The 25,110-nt window shown below is 46.9% G+C and overlaps 12 protein-coding genes across 12 annotated transcripts; 5 read left to right on the top strand and 7 right to left on the bottom strand.

Moving 5' to 3' along the window:
* Window positions 1-88: 88 nt before the first annotated feature.
* Window positions 89-1,493, bottom strand: N7511_004682 (uncharacterized protein; the record flags this gene model as incomplete). The annotated part of the gene is made up of 4 exons (XM_057127107.1): window positions 89-129; window positions 180-842; window positions 897-1,247; window positions 1,301-1,493. 4 exons carry the CDS (start codon window positions 1,491-1,493, stop codon window positions 89-91), a joined length of 1,248 nt encoding a protein of 415 aa, XP_056985997.1.
* A 307-nt stretch (window positions 1,494-1,800) lies between these two features.
* On the top strand, window positions 1,801-2,543 carry N7511_004683 (GNAT family N-acetyltransferase; the record flags this gene model as incomplete). The annotated part of the gene is made up of 2 exons (XM_057127108.1): window positions 1,801-2,191; window positions 2,242-2,543. The coding sequence occupies 2 exons, from the start codon at window positions 1,801-1,803 to the stop codon at window positions 2,541-2,543; spliced, it is 693 nt and encodes a 230-aa protein (XP_056985998.1).
* A 1,260-nt stretch (window positions 2,544-3,803) lies between these two features.
* N7511_004684 (arylsulfotransferase family protein) lies at window positions 3,804-5,383 on the top strand (the record flags this gene model as incomplete). Its single annotated transcript, XM_057127109.1, has 2 exons — window positions 3,804-4,637; window positions 4,700-5,383. The coding sequence occupies 2 exons, from the start codon at window positions 3,804-3,806 to the stop codon at window positions 5,381-5,383; spliced, it is 1,518 nt and encodes a 505-aa protein (XP_056985999.1).
* Window positions 5,384-5,703: 320 nt separating this feature from the next.
* Window positions 5,704-7,563, bottom strand: N7511_004685 (uncharacterized protein; the record flags this gene model as incomplete). Its single annotated transcript, XM_057127110.1, has 3 exons — window positions 5,704-6,955; window positions 7,014-7,301; window positions 7,361-7,563. 3 exons carry the CDS (start codon window positions 7,561-7,563, stop codon window positions 5,704-5,706), a joined length of 1,743 nt encoding a protein of 580 aa, XP_056986000.1.
* A 3,416-nt stretch (window positions 7,564-10,979) lies between these two features.
* On the bottom strand, window positions 10,980-12,970 carry N7511_004686 (uncharacterized protein; the record flags this gene model as incomplete). Its single annotated transcript, XM_057127111.1, has 4 exons — window positions 10,980-11,905; window positions 11,968-12,313; window positions 12,365-12,635; window positions 12,693-12,970. The coding sequence occupies 4 exons, from the start codon at window positions 12,968-12,970 to the stop codon at window positions 10,980-10,982; spliced, it is 1,821 nt and encodes a 606-aa protein (XP_056986001.1).
* A 1,202-nt stretch (window positions 12,971-14,172) lies between these two features.
* Window positions 14,173-15,000, bottom strand: N7511_004687 (uncharacterized protein; the record flags this gene model as incomplete). Its single annotated transcript, XM_057127112.1, has 1 exon — window positions 14,173-15,000. One exon carries the CDS (start codon window positions 14,998-15,000, stop codon window positions 14,173-14,175), a length of 828 nt encoding a protein of 275 aa, XP_056986002.1.
* Window positions 15,001-15,564: 564 nt separating this feature from the next.
* Window positions 15,565-15,984, bottom strand: N7511_004688 (uncharacterized protein; the record flags this gene model as incomplete). The annotated part of the gene is made up of 1 exon (XM_057127113.1): window positions 15,565-15,984. The coding sequence occupies one exon, from the start codon at window positions 15,982-15,984 to the stop codon at window positions 15,565-15,567; it is 420 nt and encodes a 139-aa protein (XP_056986003.1).
* Window positions 15,985-16,152: 168 nt separating this feature from the next.
* On the top strand, window positions 16,153-17,910 carry N7511_004689 (uncharacterized protein; the record flags this gene model as incomplete). Its single annotated transcript, XM_057127114.1, has 1 exon — window positions 16,153-17,910. The coding sequence occupies one exon, from the start codon at window positions 16,153-16,155 to the stop codon at window positions 17,908-17,910; it is 1,758 nt and encodes a 585-aa protein (XP_056986004.1).
* A 668-nt stretch (window positions 17,911-18,578) lies between these two features.
* Window positions 18,579-19,134, top strand: N7511_004690 (uncharacterized protein; the record flags this gene model as incomplete). Its single annotated transcript, XM_057127115.1, has 2 exons — window positions 18,579-18,897; window positions 18,989-19,134. The coding sequence occupies 2 exons, from the start codon at window positions 18,579-18,581 to the stop codon at window positions 19,132-19,134; spliced, it is 465 nt and encodes a 154-aa protein (XP_056986005.1).
* A 768-nt stretch (window positions 19,135-19,902) lies between these two features.
* Window positions 19,903-20,724, bottom strand: N7511_004691 (uncharacterized protein; the record flags this gene model as incomplete). The annotated part of the gene is made up of 2 exons (XM_057127116.1): window positions 19,903-20,300; window positions 20,352-20,724. The coding sequence occupies 2 exons, from the start codon at window positions 20,722-20,724 to the stop codon at window positions 19,903-19,905; spliced, it is 771 nt and encodes a 256-aa protein (XP_056986006.1).
* A 1,489-nt stretch (window positions 20,725-22,213) lies between these two features.
* N7511_004692 (NAD(P)/FAD-dependent oxidoreductase) lies at window positions 22,214-23,533 on the top strand (the record flags this gene model as incomplete). The annotated part of the gene is made up of 2 exons (XM_057127117.1): window positions 22,214-22,475; window positions 22,545-23,533. 2 exons carry the CDS (start codon window positions 22,214-22,216, stop codon window positions 23,531-23,533), a joined length of 1,251 nt encoding a protein of 416 aa, XP_056986007.1.
* Window positions 23,534-23,913: 380 nt separating this feature from the next.
* Window positions 23,914-25,108, bottom strand: N7511_004693 (uncharacterized protein; the record flags this gene model as incomplete). The annotated part of the gene is given in 2 exon segments (XM_057127118.1): window positions 23,914-24,219; window positions 24,239-25,108. 2 exon segments carry the CDS (start codon window positions 25,106-25,108, stop codon window positions 23,914-23,916), a joined length of 1,176 nt encoding a protein of 391 aa, XP_056986008.1.
* Between the last annotated feature and the right edge of the window lie 2 nt (window positions 25,109-25,110).

A 25,110-nucleotide genomic window follows, 5' to 3' on the forward strand; every position in this document is an offset into this window, starting at 1 on the left:
ATGCCCAGGGGAAAAAAAAATGATTCATTCTATTTCTATATTCAGACTGTTCCGCTTTTGTTCCGTGGCTACGCCCAACATTCATCGTCTAGGCTGTTGCTTCTCCGAGGCGCATCCATTTCCAGCAAACTAACCCAATTAGTCAAACCCAATCACTGTATCAAGGGGTAGATACTTACTTTGATATCCAAGATCCTCATTGAAGAACATGTTCCGTACCTCATCTCCTGAAGAAATGCCGGTCATAGGGAAGTATCCAACAGCAGTAGCTCCAAGAGCCAAAGCCATCATAGGCTTGACCTCAGCCAGCTCGACAAATGTAGGCTCGGACTTATATTTCTCTGCCATCATTTTCTGATGAATATTGACAACAGCAAAGTGACCCTGGTGCATAGCAGCTCCACCACGCTTGACACCAGACCAGCAAGCAATATCCCCTGCAGCATAGTGGTACTCCCTGTTAGAGACGTCACCAGCAAACTCAAGACCGGGTGTGATGCGAATATAACCTTCGGAGTTACAGGCTTCCTTTGGTAGGTAAGATGATGTGGGTGTGAACTTGGAGACAGCATTGATGACATGATCCGCGTGTATTTCCTCGCCATTGGAGAGCCTGAGTTTGTACTTGGGCGGCGTAGGTCCGTTGGCTGGAATTGTTTCCTGGACTCGTGTGCCCAAAATCAACTCCACATTGGATTCTTTGAGGAGCTCCAGTGCCTTTGCACTGAATTCTTCGGGGAGTGGTTCGGAGGAGAGTAGGGCTTGGCGGGAGTGAATCAGAGTTACCGTGCTCTGTGGGCGAAGCATCTTGAGTTCTGCTGCGATTTCAATACCAACAGCACCTAGTAGAGATTAATATTGGTAATAATGAGAGCAAAGTATGGGATAGTACTCACCACCACCAACGACTACAACACCTTGCGCGGCATTTTCAATAGTCTCAACTGAGTCTGCCATTTCGGCAAGATACGCTTCACGACTCAACGACTTGGGTGCGCTTGGCCATTCTCTCCTTAGACCAGTTGTAGCGATCATGTAATCGTAATTCTCCTCCAGAATCCTGTGGCCATCGCTTGCTGTGGTCTGGTTAATCCGTGCGACGCGCGATTTACAGTCCACGGATTCTACACTTCCCTGGATGATCTTGATATCCGGGGACTGGAGGGCAGGGATGTCTTCATATTTCTTCCAGAAATTACTAGCATCTTGGTTGGAACCAAGTGCAAGAGGGACACCGATCAAGTGGTCTAAGGTATGCGCCATTAGCAGTGTGTCACGGTTGGTGGGAACTACAACATACAATACCCATCGCGCTCATCCACAATGGTGACTTGAACAGGAATCTTTCTCTGGGGCGCAACTGCGCTGGGATCCAAGTTGAAGCGACATTTCCGGCCATGACACAGATCGATCAGGTTCAAAGTCGCGGCCAAACCAGCGTAGGAACCTCCGACAACCAGGACCTTGTATACTTGCTCTTCAATTTCAGGCATTTTGTGCGTGTATTTAGAAGATTTGTTGATGAATTTTCACTTGTTGTTCAAAGAAAGAAAGAAGAATAAGACGAGGAAAAAAAAAACATTCCGACAACGGCTCTACATCGGACATCGGATCTTGTCAATTTAATGTCACATCATACCAATACCATACCGTACCACACTTTTTATCAGATCCGGTCTCGGGGTAACTTGGCGCCAAGACTTCAACTATACAAACTGTTAAAATATTTGGATTTCTGAAGATTTTCCCTTCAAATTGCTTACCCCTCCATCTGATAATTCTGAAGCCCCCTACTCCAAAATGGGATTTGTCGTTGTTCCTGCCACCCTTCCTGACATCCGGGCCATCTACGATGCCTGGTTCGCCGCCTTCAAAGGCCAAGTGATTCTCGATCTCATCTACCCTGGCAGTGATGTCGATGATGAATCTTTCCGTAAAGTACATGCCGAGGGTACTTTGGGATATTGGCAAGGCTTGAGCATGGAGCATACCTTCCAATGCATTGATACCGACACTGGTCGCGTCGCTGGCATGGCGACCTGGCAGGTCTACTGGCGCGAGCGGACTGATGCTGAACGAATCAAGCCTTGGATTGGGTGGCTTGAGGGAGACCAGCGCAAGCGTGCTGAAGGGTTTCTGGAGCAGCTTTGGGAGAAGAGAGAAAAATATGTGGGACCAAAGAAGCATGTTTGTAAGTGAAAAGGTCAGCCTTACAAGCATCGGTAAGCTAACCGGTTATAGATTGCCATACAGTTGCAGTACATCCAGACTATCAGGGTCGTGGAGTTGGAAAGCAGCTTATGCAATGGGGTCTCGAAGCATCAGACAAGTTGAATGTTCCAATCTATCTGGAATCTACCGTGGAAGGTGTTCCTTTGTATAACAAGCTTGGCTTCCAGACGTTGGCGGAACCCATTATCTTCAAGCCGGAAATTACTGGACGTGAAAAAGAAATTCAAGCGCCATTGATGGTGAAGATGCCCAAGGGTGCGGGCAACGCAACATTTGAGCAATGGGCCGAGGGCGAATCCTCCACGGCGTGAATGTGCTCCACGCAAGGATCACACAAAACTTAGATAAATATCGATTTCAGAATGGACTGTGTATTAGATCTGTATTCAATATGTGTACATGTTGAATTTCTGCAATAGCCAAGAAATGAACTATACTATTTCTTAGCGTCTTGATACAAGCCACTTTGCATCGGTGACCCTTGTTGGCTGTTTCAGGGGTAAAAGACACCCGACAAACGAATACGGCTTTGCATGATATTCCTCATTTCGGAGTCATACCATAATCTCCGACAACGCATCCTTCAGGTGAAGAACTATTCCCGGTAGAATGCCAAATCCCATAGATGATACCTACCAGTAAGATAAAATGCCCCATAGCTGTCGGCAGTTTCTGTCGGACTCGAAGACCCAGCATTACTTGAGGGTCCAAGCGAACAGAGACTTCATGCCAACTCTTGGCATATTCTAGGCAAGACGATCTTACCATAAATGACTATCAATCAGGCAGATGCCTTTGATCAATCTGTTAATATGAGCCAAACTTGAAGATGACTCAGGTATCACGGATCCAAGGCCCGCAAAAACAAAGTGCTCACCTTGACGGCAGTGGCTTGGCCACACCCGGCGGAACCATTGACTGGTCAACGCTTACAAGTATTGACTTCCCCTAGCGACGCCATTGACTGCGTGACCCATGGTATGTACTGTATGCTCGGGTATACAAATTACTGTGGAGAAAGGGAAAACGATGAACAGCTCTCTGTCTTTTCGAGTTTTAGACGGTCGGCCACGAGGTCGGTTGTAGTTCCGGCCCACCATCAGCTCATCAGCGCACCAGCTTGGCAGTGCCGATCAGTGACTGGAGTCGACCGAAGGCAGCTAACCGAGTGTGCCGCTTGCAACGGGGGGATGTAAGCTGCTGTATTTCATGTGAAATACAAATACAAGATTGTATACAATGTCAATACGATTGGTGTACCTGGTATCGTGCGTGAAATACAAGTGGGGCCGCAGATCTTATCTGATCCTGTGTTATCAGATTGTCGGCTTGCGCCGCCTACGCAAGCTGGTATACTGACTGTACAGTAGGATGAGTCTTCAACCCTAGCCGAGGACGATCACAATAGGTCTTGGCGATAATCATTCACAGGGGCATGTAAGTATGATCCGACATCGGCCAGAGTCAGGCATTTTCTCAAGCCCCCTGTCGAGTATATTTGTTTTGTAGCCAGTCGGTGAAACACAAGCTGTCTGTTATTGTGCCTGATTCCCACGCAAGTTCGACCCAAAATGCGTGCTACCTCCATTGTCTCCATTATATCCGGGCTACACGCTACTTTGTGCCTGGCAACAGACGACAGCTGGCCATGGCAAACCTATAAGTCCAGCTCTTTTGAGCCTCCCAACCTCAACATCAAAAAGTCCGGACCAACCGCCCCTGGCTACCTGTTCTTTGATCAATCATGGGATGCCCATCAGTACAGTGTGTTCATGATGTCGGATGAGAATGACCTAATTTGGCAGAGCCCGGCTGGCGATGTGAAGGACTTCCGCGTACAGGTGCTAGACGGAGAGCCGGTCTTGACCTACTTCAATGGAATTGGTATCCCTGAGCCCTTTGGTTGGGGGTACGGTATCATTCAGATTTTGGACCAATCTTACCAGAGCATCTACAATGTTTCGCTTCTTCACGATAACTTCACTGCCGTTGGTACTGTTGACAGCTCGAGTTTCGTTTCTTGGCTTGATATCCACGAAAGCACTATGACCTCGGACAACACTATGCTATTGACCGGTTATAATGTCACCAGGGCTGACTTGAGCTCCGTTGGTGGGCCCAAGGATGGCTGGATTGCTGACTCGCTCTTTTATGAGATCGATGTTAAGACCAACGACATCTTGTTCCGCTGGAGTGCTAAAGACCACCTTGATCAAATCACCTTGGAGGCTGTCCAGCCTTTCTACCCTATCCGTGACTGGGGACATAACAGCAGTGCTCCGTACGGCTACTTCCACATCAACTCGGTTGAGAAGTTCAAGGACGGTACTTTCCTCATTTCGTCTCGCTACTATTGCTCCTTGTTCAAGATTTCCAAAGATGGAACCGTCGATTGGTCTATCGAGGTGAGACACCAATGCTTTCTGCTCTGTGCTATTTCGACCTTGAGCTAATTTATCTATCAAAGGGCCAAACTGGCGGCGACTTCCTCCTGGACGGAGTCAATTTCGCTTACCAACACGACGCACGCATCCAAAAAGAGACCACAAACGAATTGATCGTCAGCATCTTTGACAACGCCAATTCTGACGTTGAGAATGGTACTGACCATACCGAGGGTATCTTCATGAATGTCAACCTGGATACGAAGAAGGTCACTCCACTTCGTCTCCTGGATGACCCGAACGATGAGATATTCTCTGTATCCATGGGAGCCGTGCAAGCCTTGCCAGGAGACCACGTTCTGATGGGATATGGGTCCAACCCGACTTTCAAGGAGTACAATGCGGATGGGTCCCCTGTTATGACCGTTCAGTTCGGGGAAGATGGTGTGGTGTCTAGCTACCGGGCCTATCGTCACCCCTGGGTTGGCATTCCAAACACTTCTCCTGATACATTCGCCTGTCACGACGCCTCCCATAACACGACAAATGTTTACATGAGCTGGAATGGCGCTACCGAGGTTAAGCAGTGGAAGGTTTTTGGGGGCGTTACTCAAAGTGGCCTTTTCCCGGTCGGTGTGGTGCCAAAGACAGGGTTCGAAACAAGGGCGTCTGTCAAGGGTGGTCTCAAGCATGTCCGTGTTGAAGCTCATGGTCGTGGCATTAAAACGGGAGTCTCGAAAACTGTCCATGTTCAGCCTCGGTGCTAAGCAGGTCTGGGCTTCAAATATTGTGTACTTTTACCTCACTAGGTTCATATGGATAGACGTATGATAATACTGAGCTAGATAAATAGAATTCAATATCGTGTTGTACGACGGTCCAGTTTGATTGCAGGGTACGGATTACAATCATAGCTCATTTGAATATTTTTTACCTGAACGCCACAGACCTGGATATATAGTCGAGACTTACTTTCATAATTGATCTGGAAATTTCATTGACAATATTCTCATTTCTGGCCCTTTTTAAATCAAAACTAAATTATTAACATACTGGTATATAGGTGCGTAGCACCCAGGTTCTTCATTCAAAACACAGTTCCCTTCACCTGCTTGAAGTCCTTGACCTTGATATCGCGCCATAACGCAGTACAGCCCCAGGCGAGAGCCAGCATGCACACACTAGTTATAAGCATGTAACGCTGCGCATCTCCGTATGCATGAGCGATCGCATTTCTTTCCAGGCTTCCGAAGGGATACGATAGCTGAACGTTGATGTTTGAGTAGACGGACGCCACGTTGACTTCTGATGGCAAATACTTTGCCAAAGCTTTAGGGAACTGGCTCGTCCAGATAGCTGCGGAAACGGTACCTCCGATCGCACTTCCAATACTACTGAAAAGATTCAGAATAGCAAGCACAACAGCAATGTGCTGGTGGTCAGAAGGTGCCATCATGGCAAGTTCACCACAGATAACGGTAGTACCACCCGCAAATGCGACGAAAATTTGAGTCATGCAAATATAACCAATACCTGCATCAGGTTGGCGGAACTTGATCATCAGCCCCACTCCGAGAATCATCAGGGGGAAAGAGAAATAAACTGCTAGCCACTTGAAGCGGCCTGTCCAACGGATCAGATATCCGACAAACAGGCACCACAGGCACGATCCAACTCGGTAAATGGCTGAGACATAACTGGCTTCCGTGACATCCAGACCCCAGACGACCTGGAGCATGGAGCCAAAGTAACTACCCCAAACCATGGAGTTAAAGAACTCGAACACAAACATCAATCCGCCAAAGAAGACAGTTCGGTCCATCAGGAGTTTGAAGGGGATGAAGGTCACCGGAGCCCAGAATCTCTCATAGACAGCAAACAAAATGATCAGAGCTCCTCCGAAGATGATCATGCATATAATCATAGCAGAGCGCCACTGGTCCTTTTGATAAGACCACAGACTAAACGGCAAAAGGAACAGTGCCATACCGCCAGCAAGAAGAATAATTCCGAGCATGTCGACCTCGATTAGATACTTCTTGACTGATTGTAAGGTCAGAGGACTGCGGTTATATTGGATCAGTCCCATCTTCTTGGCCTTTTGGTGGTTCCAGAAGAATAGAATGCATAGCGGCGAGACCACGACCGGGACGATGATGGTAAATATTCCGAATCCCCATCGCCAGCCAGGGCCTTCCAGCACACTCTGCGAGATGGGACCTCCAATCCATGTTGTGATGATATAAGGGGAAGTTGCAAATGACAACATCAGGGCTCGATTCTTCAGGGTTGAGGTGTCGGCAATGAAGACAGTCAGGCAATAACTGACTCCTTGGGATCTATATAAGGTAAAGTTAGTTGAAGGCATTAGAATGGTGTTTTTGTTTCATCACTGACCCCACGGAAGAGAAAACTTGTGCAGCAGCGTAAGTTTGCACGTTGTTGCAAGCAGCCATCATGATAAAGCCCACGACCCATATTATCAATGTCAAACTGATACCCTGAGGCCGACCCCATGTGTCCAGAATTTTTGCCAACGGAATTTTACTCAACCCGCCAATTATGTTGGCCATAATACTTGTGGCCGCAGTGAGAGAGTGCAGTGAGAAAGCACTAGTCACATAAGGGTTCAAGGATCGTATAACAACCTCCTGAATGGATGTGACGAAGTAAATGAACCAAATGCTTTATGGAAACAATGAATTAGCCAAATTTATAGCAACGTTAGTAAAATTTGAACTCACATCGCATATGCCAAGATAAGATGCCCCTTGGTCCACACCTTTGTAGCCGCCTGGATTCCCCTGACACCAGCCTGAGCCTCCTGGTCAAGGGAATCCTGATCTGATGCATCACTGTCGGAGACATGAGTAACTCCTTCAGTTTTCTGTGTGGTATGAATCTGTTCATCTCGCTTCTCGGATACTTGAACAGGGTCGGCTGCCATCTTGCTGTCCATCCACTGGTCCTTAAGTTGAGTGCAGAGGTATTCAGATGTCCGAACACTAATGTAGCCAAAGTGCGACGATCAGACTTATATAGTCTAAGTGTTGAATCAGCCGATATCGGGTGAACAGAGTCTTCAAGAAAAACTAAGCGAAAAGTATACTAATGAAGCCAAGACAGGGCTGGGCTGAAGGTGAAAATTCTCCCGTTTGGCAAGGGTGGCACGAGGTACGACTTGGCGCATCTGGCGCAACTCGCCGAGCTCTTTTTCGTGTGCCTAGACACTCGTAGAAGCAAGGTTTTCTCTTTCTTTTGATGTAACTTAGCTCCCACCCTCGGGCTTGTCCGGTGGGTTCCTTGGACAGAGCGGAGCTTTGATTCCGTTCCGAGTGGCATATCTGATCGGGCTATACTCAAGGTCACATTATTTGTCTTCTTATTGAGACAAGCTCCTTGGCATAACGAGTCTAGCCTTCTTCCCAAATTAAGTCAGTGTTGCGCGACTTTCTTTGTTCAAGCGCCGCTCAACGCATATTCGAGTATTGCAAAAACGCCGGTACCGTACTGTGACAGCCGGGGCTCCGATGTTTTTGGCGGAACTGCCAAAAATACGCCTACAACGTTACTTGGGCTGGTCGAAGGAAACATAGCCCAATACGATTCAAAAATTTTCTTCATACTAGCCCATGCAGCTTGTCTAATGTATATGTATATCCGGGTTTGGCCAAGACAGATATCCGTGGATCACATGTCAATATTTGTGCAAATGGCAGACAACTTCTAGCGACCTTCTGTACACAATGTTTTACTGCTGTGGCCAGTAACATTAAAAGTTTGCCTCTGTGCTGGAACGGTAGTCCAGTCTGGCTATTATTATCTGCTCTATCAACAAGAAACAATGATAACAATACAGTCCATGGAGGCCCTTGTTTTCTATGTTCTCTTAGTCAAGGATTGTCTTCTTTATCTTTGCCAAAACTATTGTTAACACCGCAGTGATAAATAAGTGGTCAGATTCTTTCGAAATATGAAAGAGTAGTTATCTTTCAGAAATTATCTGATCGTGGCAATCTTGCATTTACAGTTCACTGGTAATTCACCATCAAGAGCAACATGTATGAAACCGCGAGATATATTAAGGAGTGTGCTAACTTTAAGAATCAATTGCAGACCCAGCTTGTCAACATTGAAAGATTTCCACATACAGGAGCTGAAGGGCTGGTTGCATTCACGCGAATTCAGAATGAGCTTATCACAAAAGCGGAAGTTCTTAGCCGATATAGTGATCCATTAGACCTGCGTGTTCGAGTAGACGCACGTGTCCAAGAAAAATACGGAGAGATGCAATTCAAGCAGATTTGCCGTGTGATCAGACTTGAGCTGGTTGAACTGAGAGACGTAAACGTGTTAGACAATGTCCACACTGCACAACGACGGAAACTCGCTAGGGCTATGGAGGACATTTTGGCTACCTTACCTTTTTAAATTTGCTTTCCTGATATTTGCCGTTTCCATGCCAGACTTACTGAAACGAAGTCCATTAGATAGTTTTTAGAATAATACAACAGTTTCCTTATACTTTAAAATCCACAGAATCTCGCAATAAGATCGCGATATTCTGTAATAGTCGGTCTACTATATCTGTAAAAAAACAAGAATTTTGTAAAGATCCTGTAGAATACAGCCAAAGTGACTATTTCCCTGAAATAGCACCATCTCGAGGACTCATAGTAATATTCATTCAGTAGTAGACACAAGTGGTTGTTCTTCTCACTTGTGCACATGTCATCCTCTACGTATGCTGGTCGATTGCAGCTAAGTGCGGTATGCATCTTGATTCCTCACTGAAGCAAGTTCAGACTTAGACATCCTAGGTATATTCCTATCTTCAATTGCAGTGTTTGGCGAACTTGTTGATACCAGTAGCGAAACATGCTCCGTTACAGCATTGAGTACCCAGAGTGCAAGCGTTGCCAGCTGAAACAACAACCAGGTCAGTACATGTATCTCTTTATTTGTGACCAGATTCATAAAGTTTGTTGAATCCCAGGGTACCCTACTGGCTTTGCATCGCTTTTCAATGATGTTGTCTGCCAAAGCAGCTTCTGAGTTGGCAACGGCGGCAGCGTTAGCGAAAGCTGCGAAAGCTGCGATGAAAATGATGTTGAAAATCTTCATTATGATTGAAAATAAGACAGTAGAATGAAATTGAGTTTGGAAGTAGTGATGATGATTTCATATTCGTGCAGAGAATCGTGGTCCTATTTATACATCCCAGGGCAGTCCTTTGGCCTTCAAAATCGGAAAGTTCACCCGAGGTTGGCTGGCCATTGCTTGTCAGCATGCTTATGAGATTTATCTGATCGTACTATCCACTCGTTTAGATGAATTGTGGCCCGGAGACATTAGTATCAAGGGCCTGGCTGCCATAAGCTGCATCAAGCTTGGCAAGCCACTAATCGTAAGGTCTGAGGACCAACGAAGTGAGACATCGTTGGGGGCCAAAGTCAATCAATCGTAGTCTCCGGCTTGTGTTCCTTCCGATGGCCGAGCAAATTCAGCAGTAATTAGCGAGAACAATCGACTGATCGAGCTATTATAGAGGTAGAGACCTTAGAAAAGGTGGCCGCCAGCGGGACTGTTGATTTTTGTATAGAAAGTAGTGGATTTCATCAATTTGCCACGCAAAGTGCGCGTCGGAATATGAAAGCATTGGAAATGGCCTTCATCAAACCGAAGACGAAGTCAAACAATCATGAAGCTTAGCGGTATTTCTTCTATCGTTAGAAAAGAGGAAAAGTAAGAAGCAAGAGATGCAATGCAGTCGCATTATTCGGAACGGCATTGTGATCTATAAATCTCTTACAGTGGAGATCAATCCTGTTGCGCATGGCCCGCACCTAGGCGCACTATTGCATTGATTTACATGCATTGCTATAATCAAGTGAAATCCGAAAGGATAAACACAAACAGACAATTAACAAGGGAAAGTGTGTAGCCAGTCAACTTACTGAGTACGTATGTATAATTAATGATATGTAGATGGAATGAAGCTTTTGGACAGAAAGACCAAATAAGGAGATTCTGTGTATTTAGAAAAAGCCAAATAAGAGATCAATTATTCATCTTGACAGGCCGTTCTTCTACCCAAAAAGCTAGATCAAGGGAGTAGAGCGATCCACGAAGGAACAAAATGGTTAATTTAAAAGGCACAGAACCCATTCAAAACTCAATACAAGCAAAGCAGAAAAGCAAATGAGCATTCTTGCAATTGATATCAAACGTCTTCAGAAATTCAAGCAATGGCATGACGCGTGACACTAGTCTTCAATATGTAGTCAACAGACGATGCAAAGTATAACTTGAAGTGAAGATGAAGATGGTCTTCAGTTCGGTTCCGCGAAGAAAATTGATATTCTAGAACACGACACCCTTAACCTGGGCAACCTTCTTCAGGTCGATGTTCTTGATCATGATGGTCCACGCAAAGGCGAGAACCATAACGCCCAGGCCAGCTGAAAGCATTCTCACTTGAGAGTAACCATAGGATTGTTGAATAGCATCTCTCATGGCAGTGCCGGGCGCATAGCTTAGCTGCGTGTCAACATCTTCGTAAATTGCCTCCAGATTACTCAAGTCAGGAAGGTTTCTGATGAGTGCCTTCTTGAAGGTGTTGTTCCAAATCGTAGTCGAAATAGTAAGACCAGCGGAGTCACCAATGGTACCAACAACGTTGAGCAAAGCAAGTGCTGTGGCAACGTGCTGGTGGTCCACAGCGGCGAGAATAGCCAGCTGCTCGACAATGATGAAGATGGATCCACCAATCGAGATGAAAATCTGGCACATAACTTGGTATCCAACACTCTGACCGGGGTGACGGAAGTAGATCATCAATCCCTGGGCAAAGATGTAGAGAGGAACAGAGATATAGAGAAGCCACTTGAAGCGACCAGTCTTACGAATAGCTGCTCCAACACCAAACAACAGTACACCGGAGACGACGTCGAATGTGTTAACAACGTATCCAGATTCGGCAATGCTCAAGTCATTGACTACTTGGAGGTAGTTCTGGAAATAGTTGTTCCAGCAGTAGTTCGAAAGCTGGTAAGTTGCATCCAATAGACATGCGCCGATAACAGTACGGTTGGTAAGGAAGCCCCAGTTAAGAAGAGGAACTGGGGCGATCCACTTCTCGTAAAATCCGAAGAAGAACAACATGGAGAAACCAACCACAATCATGGCGATGATATAGTCGGTTCCCCAACCGTTAGGGGCCTCGCTTGCAATATCGAATGGAAGCTCAAACAGGATCAGACCGGCAGTGAAAATAAACACTCCGAACACTAAGTAAGGTTAGTATTTCTCTTCTCCGCGGGAATCAAATTTCAGTTGCGATAATACTCACAGTCGAATTCGATTATCCAGTACCAAACACTTTGGAAGAAGCTGCGGCCACTACTCTCCTTCTCGGTCACAAGGCCTGCTTTATGAGCTTTGTGAAGGTTAAACTTCAAAACAAAGTATAGAGGCGCAGCGATAATGGGGAAAATGATAGCCCAAGTGCCGTATGCCCAGCGCCAGCTGACGTGGTCGTAGAACTGCTCTGCAACCTTGGGTCCCGCAAATGCCGTGATAATGTACGGCGAGGAAGTGAAAGCGTAAGCTAGGGCTCGATTCTTCAGCTGGGTAACATCGGCGGTCACAACGTCTACGGCGAATTCCATGCCACTAAAGCCGAGGTAATAAAAGACCTAATTCTTGATTTAGCACGTCCTTTTCCTTTCAGCTGCGTTGCGGCTTACATTGGCGGCACAATAAATAGGGAAACTGTCACAAGAAGCCATGAGGACCAGCCCGACGGTAGCACAAGTAACCATAAGCGCAAAGCCTTCCGCACGACCCCAGGTATCCATCATTTTGGCGACGGGAAGGAAGACGGCAGCGGAAAATGCATCGGCCATCGCAGTAGGGAGACCAGAAAGGGAGTGTTGTTGGAATGAACTGGCGACATAAGTACTCAAACTGCCATTCACTGATGAGACGAATGCATAGACGAAGTAAAGGAACCAAATACTATAGGATTGACACGTCAGCTTAGATGAGACAGATCAAGTGAGTTGATTGACATACTTGATCAAAACAGCGATCAGTGCAGGCTTGGACCAGGTTTGAGCAATGGCCTCGGCGTCTTTAACACCATGCTGAAGCTCTTCAAACGGAACACCGGGCACTTCCGCGCCATTGTTTGGAAGGGCTTCGTCTGCCACGGGGTATGTTTGATCAGCCTTTGGCTGATTGACGTTGCTAGTATCAACATCGATCGAACTACTCGCCGCAGCCTCCTCGCGGTCGAGTTTCGTCCGATGAAAGACCGCCCGGGCCCTTTTGATCAAAGGGCGAAGTGTCATAATGAACAGTTCGCCTCAAAGGGAGGTCTGTCCAGCGATTCGAGGTAAAATGTTCTGGAAACCTTCTTCTGTTCCTCCAGGGAAGGGATGATCGGAGTCAAAATAAGTAAGAAAGGAATGCGGGAAAAGATCAGATAAAACAACCGAACTCGGGCGCCTTCGAAAACTCAACAAGAGACAGCACCACCATGGTTGTGGAGCACTGGAGCCAAACAAGAATTCTGTTCTTTCTGTTGCTTGTTATTAGTCCATTGCCGTGGGCCCTAACTCCACCAGGGGTCAGCGACAACCGGCGTCGGCCGGTGGCGAGATCTAATCAGATCACCGCATGAGCTTGTCCAACGAGATCTTTACCTCATAGAGGGCAAATGCCCGTGGCGTCGCCTTTAGCCGCTCGAAGCTTCGCTTGGCGTCTTGGTAGGAAATTAACAGTGGGACCCTTGGGCATTCAAAGCCAACAAGATTCCACTGCGCCAAGAGCCGAAAAACGCGCAAAGTTCCGATAGTTATCAGATCTGCCAAGAGGTGGTGGTGAACGCAGCTGTTTCATCTCTACACGGACATGCAAGTCCCTCTATATGATCAAATTGGTGACGGAGGGGAACTTTTAGCGGGGCTTTGGTGTCGAGATATCTCTTCTGCTGTTCCAATTCACCACTAGGTCGCATTCTTCCATTAAATGAAATGGAGCCCCTTCAAGGGCGCCTAACTACCAAACTCTCCCAGCAGATGCCCCGGGGTTTTCTCGGGTGACGCGCATTTTCACCTGTCTCTCCTTCGTTATTGGGTTAATTTAGTGCTGGACATGGGCCTCTCGGGTTTATGAGGCCGGTCTCGGCGGTCTATCATAATTGGCAAGTTGAATGACGATCGGCGACAATTGCGGCAAGGAGAAAAGTATGTCGCAGAGGATCAATGCCATTTGCACACGAAGGTAAATTTTGCTTATAATAAGCATTCACCAAGCTTTGCTCTTTGAAGCACTTTCGGCCTTGGTATGCCTTGGTATGCCTTGGTGCTTTCTGGTCCTTCCGTTGTTTTCCGTATGTTCCACCTCAGCCCTCGACCAATTATATTACATTTAGACAGAAAGTACGAGGATTCGGGTTCGGGATTGATGGAGCTAGAATCAATTGTTCAGATTCAAACTCGAACACATCAGATGATCCATATTTCCTTGGGGGCTGAACTATATCTATTCCCTAGTATGCCCTAGCGGAGATGCCGTCGAAATAGTCAAAGTCTTTCAGGAGAGGTGAGACAATATTATCGAATACGGACTCATCAAAGTGGGGGTTCTCAAAGCCATCGCCTTGACTTTGGGACCAGTACAAACAGTCCTTGACGACGTCACCGTAGCTCGAGCCGCTCTCACAGTACACATCGCGCAGCAATCTTGCTGCTGTGTTGAACTGAGAGCTCTCCTCGGAGGCATCTGCATCTCCAGGCCGAACCAAGGTACAGATAGCTCTTCCCAGCGATAGTTCAATTAGCGCAAGTGCCAACGGGAAGAGAATGTGATTACTGATCTGGCGCCGTCTCGAGTCCGAGTCTACATCGGGCGACAACCCGTTGAGGCCCGTCTCAGATGATCCCCGAACTCTTTGTACTAGATATGGACGTTCAAATTGAGGAAAGCCGGATTGCGTGGGGCGGACAAAAAGAACATCAGATGTTCCCCATTTCTGCTGGAGCCATGTTCCGTGGAGTTGGAAGACACTGAACGCGAGAAGGGTGGCAAGATGGAGCCTGTCGCGACGACTCAGTTCATTGGTTCTTTGAATCGGAGAACCCGGCGAAGAAGGTGATCCAATCAGTGTCTCTTGTAAAGAATGAACATGCATCTCATGCTGAATGCTACGCACTAGGCTTATGCCGTACTGGCATCCGAGTTTGGCCTGCTCGCTGCTGATGTATCCAATAGAATCCAAGTTCGTCGGACTCGTTGCGTCGACCTGATCAAGGGTAGAGCATAGATCAGCAATTGGTGAACCCAGATCGAGCATGGGCACTGTGTGAACATTCTCCATGCAAACTGTTGCTGGTGAAATGGAAGTAAATTGCACTTTTCGTGCGGGTGCCTTGAGCAATTGAGGTTCTTGTGGAAGGGAACAGGGCTGAGTCTCCTGCCTCGCTACCACTCTGACCTCGTGCCAGCGTCCTTGGTATGAAGTACTACTTCTCTTGGGTGGTGGAAGGATTAAGTGAAAGTTTGGGGTCCCGATTGCATCAGTTGATCCCTTCGCCGCATTTAAGACATTCTGATCAAGCTGGAACCCAACGGAATGTTCATCATGACATGATGAGCTCCAGCATTGACCACTTTGAACCAAAATTATATAGAGTGCCTTTGCATGCCGTCTGTTTTCTCGATAACGATTCAGGTATCGTCTCCTTCGAGCCGGACCACCACGAGATTTGTCCCGTTGCTGAGACTGTTCGCTCAGAGTCTTCAGTATTTGATTGGTCTTTTCAATTTTGTCCAGAATATCCTGATAAATTGCAGCAGAAAATATCTTGCGAAATTTTAGAGCGTTCAGGGACTTGATCGATATAGACTGCGCGAGTAAAATGTATCAGCTTCGCTCTCATTTTTACCAAGTAGTACGACTTGCTGTTGTATAGTCCCCAGTCTCCAATCCAAGTTTTCGAGACAGGTCTTCTAGAAGGTCGCACAGCCCTTTCACGGTCCGAGTAAAAGGGACATAGTTGCGATCCAGCTTTTTGATCAATCTTTGTTGAAATTCGATCTCACTCCAGCCAGGACCCTTCGGATTGCTGATCAATTCTGATCTTTTGTCATGATCGTCGACAACATCTTCGAGAGATAATTCCAACGTATTTAGTAAAATGGCATACTGCGCACTCAGGCCGGTAGAGTAGTCCTCCAACTGCCATTTATACCGTCGAAATGCCTTGATCTTTTCTAAGCCGCGCGCGTAGTTGTCCAGTTGGTTCACCAGCAAGGGGAGAACTGCCAATATGACACCGGTAGTTTCTATTCCTGTCACCATTGTCGAAGCAACTAAGATAAGTGTCAAAGCCAGAAAAGAGAACGAAGATAGTGAAAGGGTGAGATTCGTTGAGCCCTTTACCCCGCAGCCCCAGCCTCACTTCTATCTTCGCCTTTCTCACTTCCTAGAGGGATCATATCCTCATCGACAGCCATTCTAGGTGCAGAAATGGCTACGATTGCCGTCATTCTCAATGACTGCTTGAGAGAGTTCACGGATCTAACGGCCTCTGGGGTACTCGCGGGATTTGACGATGAAGTCACCGAACGCCGGTGGTTGGACGAGTTAGGAAGACTTCGAGTCTGGGCTGCCAATATTGGTGCGCATCAAACAGGACAGTCGTCGCTAGATTATCGGCTCCGAGATGCGTCTCATTTGAAGAGTGAAACGACAAAAATCTTACAGCGAACGCTGCAAGTCTTACGAAACTTGCAAGAGGTTACTAAGGAAGACCAACACGAGTCATCCGAAGAGACTTTCAGTGATGACAATGAATTCGAAGTTGAAGTCGAGGAAAATGAATTGACCGACATTCAAGTACTCTATCAAAGCCTGCGCAACAATATAAATCTTCTATTCCAAATCTCTATGGCTATTCGCAAACCCGCTGATCACGATCGACTTGTTGGAATGAACCTCAAACACGCTTCATTCTTCAAGCCCTGGGCGCAGCAACATATTTCACACAAATTCCCCGACGCTGAGGCGAGCACAATTCTCCGTTTGAGCGCTGCCATGGCGAGACAAAAAGCGGTTCTCAAATATTTCGAGCGGCACAGTGCCAAACTAGGCAAAGGTTTATTGGACCACGATGATGCAGAATCACATCTCCTCTCTGATACAGTTGCTACCGAGATGACACTGGCCACCGAAATGGATCATCTTCACTTTCTTGAAACAAACTCGGTGGCTGGTTTGTCGCAAACCTCGTACGCTTCTAGCATATTCACCGGAAATGATTCTCTTTCAATCCCAAGTGCTCCAAAAGAGTCAGCAGATAGAACACCATTCGAATGTCCGTATTGCCGCCTCGTGATAGTCGTTAAAAACACCAAGGATTGGGCCCGCCATGTTTTCAGGGACTTGATGCCATATGTTTGTTTGTCTCACGACTGCATCACGCCATCAAAACTATATGAAAGTCGTCGACAGTGGTATCGTCACATGTGCGAAGCACATTCACTGTCAGATGGGCATCAGAATCTATCGAGCTGTCCTCTATGTCAAGTCAATATTGAACCACCTTTGAGCTTTGAAAAGCATGTTGGCCATCACTTGGAACAGCTGGCTCTCTTTATACTACCTCGAACGGATACGGAAGACGAACAGTCATTGAATGACTCGCCCAAAACGGCATCTGTGAGGGGTTCTCGGGATCCCAGTGTTGCTGGTATATCGGAGACAGGAGTGGAACGAGAGTCTTCTGGCGAGATACAACGCAAATGGGAGTCTCCTGAAGAATTTCTGATGCGGTTAGGTAAGCTTGATGAAGATGAGTTTCAAAAGACCGCTAGGCAAGCTCGCTTTGAAGTTGATATTATTGGTTCAGCTCGAGAGGCTGCGTATTTGCCGCCATCGAGTGACCCAGGATTTCAGGATTCCAGTGCTTCTAGTGCGCCGGAGGCAGAACGAAAATTGAAAGTGAATGAGCAGTTTCTCATGCGGTCAAATAATCTTAGTGAGGATGACTCTGACAAAGCTGTCAGCCAATCTTCGCCGCAGATGATGGCTCATGAGCAGAGTTATGTACTTGATCCTGATGATCACGAGACAAAAAGAAAATCGGGAAATCTCTCTGAGTCTGCTACGGCCTTTCTGCGCACTTGGTTCCATGATCACCTAGATGATCCATTCCCTAGTGAGATGGACAAGCAGGCTTTTGTGACGATAACTGGGTTGTCGATTGGTCAAGTCAGATCCACTTGAACTATGCAAACGTTTTGTTAGAGACTAATGTTTGAGAATAGATTAATAATTGGTTTATCAATGTTCGGCGGCGACGGCTGCCTATTCGACGAGATCAGATGCGCAGTGATGATTTTGACTCCTCTCGAATACCGTTAAGTCACGCCGAGGGCTCTGCATACCGTGAGCAGATCAAAGAAACACTCGCTCCGCAAGCAGTTATTCGGGACCAAGAAGACCAGCCAACCAAGGCACCCTTGGTCCGGCCTACTCAATCCACAACGGTAGATCGTTTGAGAAGAAAATCGCCAAGCCTAGAACAAATTATACACCCGTCTCCTAGGCTCACTCGGCGAAGCCAGTATGATCGCACATTGAGAGACAATTACTCACATACCAAAGCCACATGTAGATCGGGATCTCCCGTATTTACGGCCGACATTGATCAAAACGCCCAATCTTCAAGTTTGGTAGATGATGCATTCTCCTATACAACGCCCCGAGAAATTTTTGATCTAGACTATCCGATTATACATCGTTCTGCTGGAAAAGTCTCAGGCGTGGAATCCCGAAGAGATCGAGCTGAAAAAGATGGCATCCGCAATGATCCTACAGCAGACTATTTATTTTCAGACACAGTGTTCTTTAGTTCAGAGCCCCAAAGACCTCCAAAGAGCAAAGATGACCCCATGGAACCAACTTCTCCGCCTCCTCATCCTACCACAGTGCCTGAAAATCCGCGAAAGGGGATTCTCAGGCGTCCAAAACCCTCTTTCCCAGAAGATCTGAACTTCATTCAAGAAGGCGTTGCGCCAATCAAAGATGCAACAAAACCCGGTATTCCTCCAGGGGCACGGTGGACAAAGATTGATAGAAGACTTGTTAATCCGGAAGCTCTAGAAGCTGGAAGAGAGCGTTTTGAAGAACGCTCAGATTATGTCATTGTTTTGCGTGTTCTCTCAAAAGAGGAGATTCAAAATTACGCGGTCAAGACGCAAGAAATTCGAGGTGAGCAACAGTGAATTCCCCATTTTTATCAATCCCTCGCAGACTCATATTTGGTGGATATTCTTCCGACAAACTGACACGAGCTCCTTAGACGGGCGCCAGAGACAGGTCCAAGAAAAAGGGAAGGAACGGCATAAACTCAATAAAAAACAGGTGCAGGACACATCCGACGCAGGTGCGCAATCTGACACCGTTGAAACTAAAAACAGCGGTTCACTCCTGACGCTCATCACGTGACATATAGAAATAAAGGGAGAAAGAGATATCCGGGAAACAGGATCCTGATATAACATATAAACTAAGATAAACAAGACAAAATACATGAACTCTTCTCCTCAAAAGTCCAACATTTCAACAATATTTCAATAGACACTTCATAGCAAGCAGGCTAATTTCATTCCTCATTGCAAAATATATAGGCTGTCGCATTACTTGCCTTTAGATTTGCCGACTCTATGTTCTTGTCTGTCAGCCCTTACATATTCCAGTTGCTATCTCCGGTTTTCTTCAATATAGGTGATGGGTAAGGCAGACACTACAAGAGGGGCTGTAGGGTCTCATGCAGCAGTATTCGCAATACATGAATAAATCTTCTTCAGCATACGTCTACTTTGCTTTATATCATGAAAGAATGGGAGACCTATGAATGACTCGCCCTCACCCCGCGTATATTACCACGTTGAAAGGTGGACTGGCCTTCAGGTCTCCAGAGTGGAAGAAAGACACGCCAAAGTGTCGACTACCGAAATAGGCACTATACTTGGATCTAATACCCACTAGGCAGTCAGACCTTCCCATTATCTGGTGATGAAAGTAGCAGCAATGTACATGGGCCGTACATTTGGTGATCTTTTTATATTAATATTTTGTACCAGAGTTTGTTTCGATCGCATCGGAAAGTTTGGAGACGCTCGTTGAGCATCATCACATGAACACTCAATATTATGAGAAAATTCAACTCCCTTCCATAGGCACACACAAAAAGAGTAAAAGAAAATGATTAGTTCAATTATAGGAAGGTAATTCGTGACGCTCGTGGAATGCATCATCCCCAGCAGCCAGCTCGGACTTTGATGCCTGGCCGTCTAACTCTCTGGCGTGCATACCCTTTCCAGGCTGAGTGCCATTTGAAAACACAGACTGTGTATCATGATACTGTGTCTGTTGCTGTGGCTGCTTTCGGTTTCGAGATCGAAGTAGGAAGAAGAGCAGAGCAGAAATTGCGGCAACCCCAACGACACCGCCCACCACGCCACCAGCTATGGCTCCTGTGTTCGTGTGTGACGATTCAGTAGATTTATTGGAACCGGTCGTGGATGATGGAGTTGATGCTGTAGTCGATGCTAATGAGGAGGCTGAGGATGTTGAAGATGAGGTGGCAGTTGAGGATGCAACAGGAGTTCCTATCGAGCATGGTTAGTAGTCTACCATATTGGCTGCCATTGTCAACTAACCAACTGAACTAGGGTCCAGGGCTATATATTTACTCCCGCCGGAAAAGCCAGGATCCGCACACCCAACCCAAACAGTACCATCCACGTTGAATGCACTTTGATCTTCTTCGCAGCAGAAATACCCGGTCGAGTTAAACAAATTCCAGCTTTTGTCTGCACATGTGGGCTCAGTGGCAATAGATGCCGTGCAGTTCAAGGTATCTTCACAGCATATAAAGTTGGCCTGGGAAGCCTGTGAGTCGAAACAGAATGAATTTCCGGGGCAGCAGGCCTGCCAATCATCCCATGTTGCATTGGGGGTACATTTCTTTTCGGTATCACCGCACGTGTTGTTTCGACGAAGCGCATATCCCTCGACCATGTCTGTAGTCATTTTGCGGGGTCACTTGTCAAAGAATTTCGTGATACCAAGCTTTCCTGAGCAAAGAAGGGGGAATATGAGGAGAAAGTCTCGTGCAAAGGTTTTCCGGGAGGCTGCGCTGATCGCTGGGGCGCAATGACATTTGCCAATCATGAAGCACACTAAATGAGATGAGTGCGGGCCACAATGGGGGCCAAACCGGGGCACAATTGGGGCAGGTTTGGAGGTTAAGCCTCTTGAAACCCGTGTTTTGTGGGGCGGGTTTCCAATTTTATACTAGTTCTCATACTAGCAAGTCGATGGATGCAGATGCGAAACTTGACCCTGAAGATATTTTGATCCTGGCTTCATCCAACGGGATGTCGTGTGTTGCATCACAATGAGGGATGGCATCTCCATTGCGACCAGGCCTTGGGAAAACGACTGTGTCTCCAAGCAGGGCCATGTTTCAATTAGGCTGGTTTGCCCATTTGAGAAACGTGAGGATTTTGCGTGGCAATAAGTGATTGATTTTTTGTCAATAACTAGCATCTCATGGATATGGCTTCACAGAATTCACATCAAGTGGTTAGGCTTTAATATCAGAAGCGACCGGACTACGATGCGCAATAGTCTCGCAACTGCTCTGGTGGAGAGTCCCACACGTGACTCCCTCTTTCCGCCTGGGCAGAATATGGGGCACGGGCCTTTAGGGCTGATGGCAACAGTCAACTACTGTAAGTTTGCTCATGGCCAAATTGCAACCTGAAGCCATACCAGGTTCATATACAAAATTGGGATTGTCTTCCTAGAAATTGTTGTGTGTTCGTCACTTACCTGCAATATGGCATAATGGTGCTCGATCTTACTCATTCTCTCGTACTCAAATCGTGTCACCAGCGCTTTATCCCTCAGAAAACAATATAGGCCTCATTCGTGGTCCTTCGAATCAAATGATCAATCCTTTTCCACCTGTCGAAATCTTTCAATGCTTATACATGAGTAATTGCACAGACGTCAGAAATAGTCAAATTTTTAGCATTCGTTGCATCAAGCATGGTCAATCTTCAATTGAGAAAATATACGAGGAACGTCTCGGGTTTTTCCTTCTTTTTGCTACTTGGCATCCCAAGTACCCGGAGAATAATCACGAGTCTAGTCTGTTAATCACGCAAAATGGTGATTTTTCCTGCACGTCGACTTACACTACACCAAATCAACCCCTCAAAGTGGAGAGGCGGCGTAGCCCGCCCCAATCAGCTTGAAATTTGTATCGCCAGCTCGGTATGTAGTCCGAAGCTTTCGGCACGAGAAGCTTCCAAGCTGAGTCTTATCTTTGAATCTTCGAGTGACTACATGTTCAGTCGCGTACTTAGTTTACTGACATCATTTGGCGTACTTTCCGTCCGACAGTACCACACTGTCAACAAGTTCTTCTCAAAACCATCGCACCTACTTATTAAACCGCGCAACAACTGTTAAGACTTCAATTCAAGCTCTCAATCTCATTTTAGCACTTACAATGGAGCCGTCACTTCCATTTCCCTCAGCCTGTCTCTCACTCTGGCACCGGGGAACGCGTTCATTTCCCCACCTGAATGCCAATCATGAAGAAGCCGTTCCGGCTTCTAGCAAATACGTGATAATCGGCTCTGGAATCTCCGGCGCCTTGACAGCCTGGAAACTGATCGAGGACGGCGTCAATGGCCAAGATATTCTGATCCTCGAAGCTCGAGAAGCCGTATCTGGCGCTAGTGGAAGGAACGCTGGACATATTCGACCAGGTAGATACCTCGCATAGCGTTTCGCAAATCCCATTGATCGGACCTGAGAGACATACTTACACCGCACAGATGCATTTCGAGGCTTTCTGCATTATTCTTCTCTCCATGGCCCAGAACAAGCCCAAAAAATTCTTGAAAACGAGCAGGCCGTGCTGAGAAATATCCGCCAATTTGTCAAGGAGCATGACATCAACAACGACTTCACTGATCTGACCACGTTCGAGACCTGTCTTACACAAGACGCTGCAGATTACACAGCTAAAGCCTTCATCGCATACAAAGCTGCCGGCGGCGATGTCTCACAAGTTCAAGTACACGAAGGGGACGAAGCAAGAGCTAAGACTCGTGTTCCGACTGCCATCAGCGCATACGAATGGCCTGCAGCATCCAACAACCCGGCCAAGCTAGTACAATGGATCTTGGCTGATTTCATTTCGAAGGGTGGTCAGCTGTGGACGCATTGTCCAGCTACGAAGATAACAAAGTATGCGGGTTCAACCCCAAGTGCAAGATGGAATATTCATACGCCACGCGGCACAGTCGCAGCTGAAACAGTCATTCACTGCACGAATGCATATGCTGCTTTCCTTTTACCCAACCTGTCGGATTTCATCACGCCCCGTCGCTCACAAGTCAACTCGTTCATCCCGTGCCAGTCATTATCAGGGGCCGAGACCCTGAAGAAAACAATGGCACTTCGATATAGTTCGAGCCATTTCTTCTCGGTTAACCCTCTGCGCGATGGGACGATCAATTTCGGGGGTTCGGGGACGAGAGATGGGTCTGATACCGAGGTAGAGAATTGGAAGGCGCTGCTTACATTCGATGATAGGTGCTTTCACAGCACGCTCGTGAAGAACAGCCAGGTTGAATTTGAGAATCTCGCTTCTGCGTCTATTAATGACCCGTTGAGGCTTGGAGAGGGCTTTGATTATGCTTGGACTGGGATTCAGGGGATCACACCTGATAATGTGCCTTTGGTTGGGCCCGTTGGGGGCTTAGAGGGGCAGTGGATTTGTGCTGGATTTAATGGACATGGTGAGTTGGCCATTTTTTAATTTTCTGCTTAAGAAGGGGACTGATTTGGTTAGGAATGGCGACCATCTTTACTTGTGCTCCTGGGTTGGTAAAATTGATGTCTGGGCGGGTGTGAGAGGAGACGGGGTTGCCGGAATGTTTCCAGGCTGGAAGAGTCAACATGAAGCAGAGAAGTGTGTTGTAGAACTCTTCTTAATGTATCCCTCTACGTAGGACCAAGGCGAATAGTCCAAAAAAATGGTGTTTTTTTTTGCAGTAAGAATACTCCAATAATGATATTCAACGATCCACGCGGGCAATGGTCAACAGACAACTTTCTGCAATTGTATGCAACCGAAAGATCACACCTTTGATCATGAGCAAAAGAATTCATATAAGCAAATTTAGACATGAAATCTCCCTACAGAGCAAGATCACAAATAATACTACTTTTCGACCCCATCAGCATGGCCATCCACACCCCCGGGCATCGGCGTACACAGGAAGTCACCCCCTTTGGCCCTTTTGCCACAGTACCCAGTACAGCATTCCAAATGCCGACAACAGAAATGGCCATGTTCCAAACATTCTCGGTGTCGACCCATCTTCTCAAAGCACCGATATCCGTACCGGCCATATTTGCAATGATATCCATCCGGGCAGTCATCGGTACTGTCGCAGCCCCGAACGCATGTGGCATCGAGACATCTATAGCCAAAGGGACATTCTGTGTTTGTTTCACAAACTCTTGCGTATGGTGGAGGAAGACCCTCTTCTTTCTTGTCTCGGGGCGCCATGTCCCCGAATAGTTCGGGGTAAAGGTCGCTCCCAGTCGGGCTTTCATCTTCGAGACTGATTTCCTTGGTGGTTTCTCGTGGAATAGGCTCTCTATATTCCTGCATTTGAACGCTGCGTTTTTCTGGATTGTTTTCTTCCAAAATGGCATCCGTCACCGGTAGATCTGGGAAATTGACTACTGTTAAGCCCCCGATGAAGTCATGGCGTGCAATAGTGGAAGGTACGGGATACTTGTGGGCATTTTCGGTGCCAGTAAAAATGCCTTTATACCATGCAAGAGCAGGATCCGTATCCTTGTACATCGCTGGGTCGGAAGAAGACGGCTTGAAGAATTTTGAGATCATAGGAAACAGAGTTATAATGAGCAAGGCAGTCAAAAGCAAAGAAACGCAGGCGATCAGAAGCTGTAAATATAGAAGACGCGGTGCTCGCACTGGCTCCTCGGTGGCTGGGAAAGGTTGCGATACTGGCAGGTCTTCACGTACTGGCAGCGCGTCGGAAACTGGGAGCTCTTGCGACCATGACTGTATCTGAGATGATAGCACATCTATGTCGATGGAGGATTCATCGGCTTCTGAGGATTCTTCGACTTCTGGCGACTCTTCGACTTCTGATGGTTCTTCAACATCTGATGATTCTTCGACTTCTGGCGACTCTTCGACTTCTGACGACTCTTCGACTTCTGATGGTTCTTCAAAATCTGATGGTTCTTCCACTTCGAACAATTCTTCGTAGAGTGGTGGATGCTCATATGCTGGAGGCGGATAATATGCTGACATTTCGTGTCCAAATTCCAACTCCTGTAGCTGGTGGGACATGA

The sequence above is a fragment of the Penicillium nucicola genome, assembly GCF_028828085.1.
Source record: "Penicillium nucicola strain IBT 29836 chromosome Unknown utg000003l, whole genome shotgun sequence".
Lineage (NCBI taxonomy): Eukaryota > Fungi > Ascomycota > Eurotiomycetes > Eurotiales > Aspergillaceae > Penicillium > Penicillium nucicola.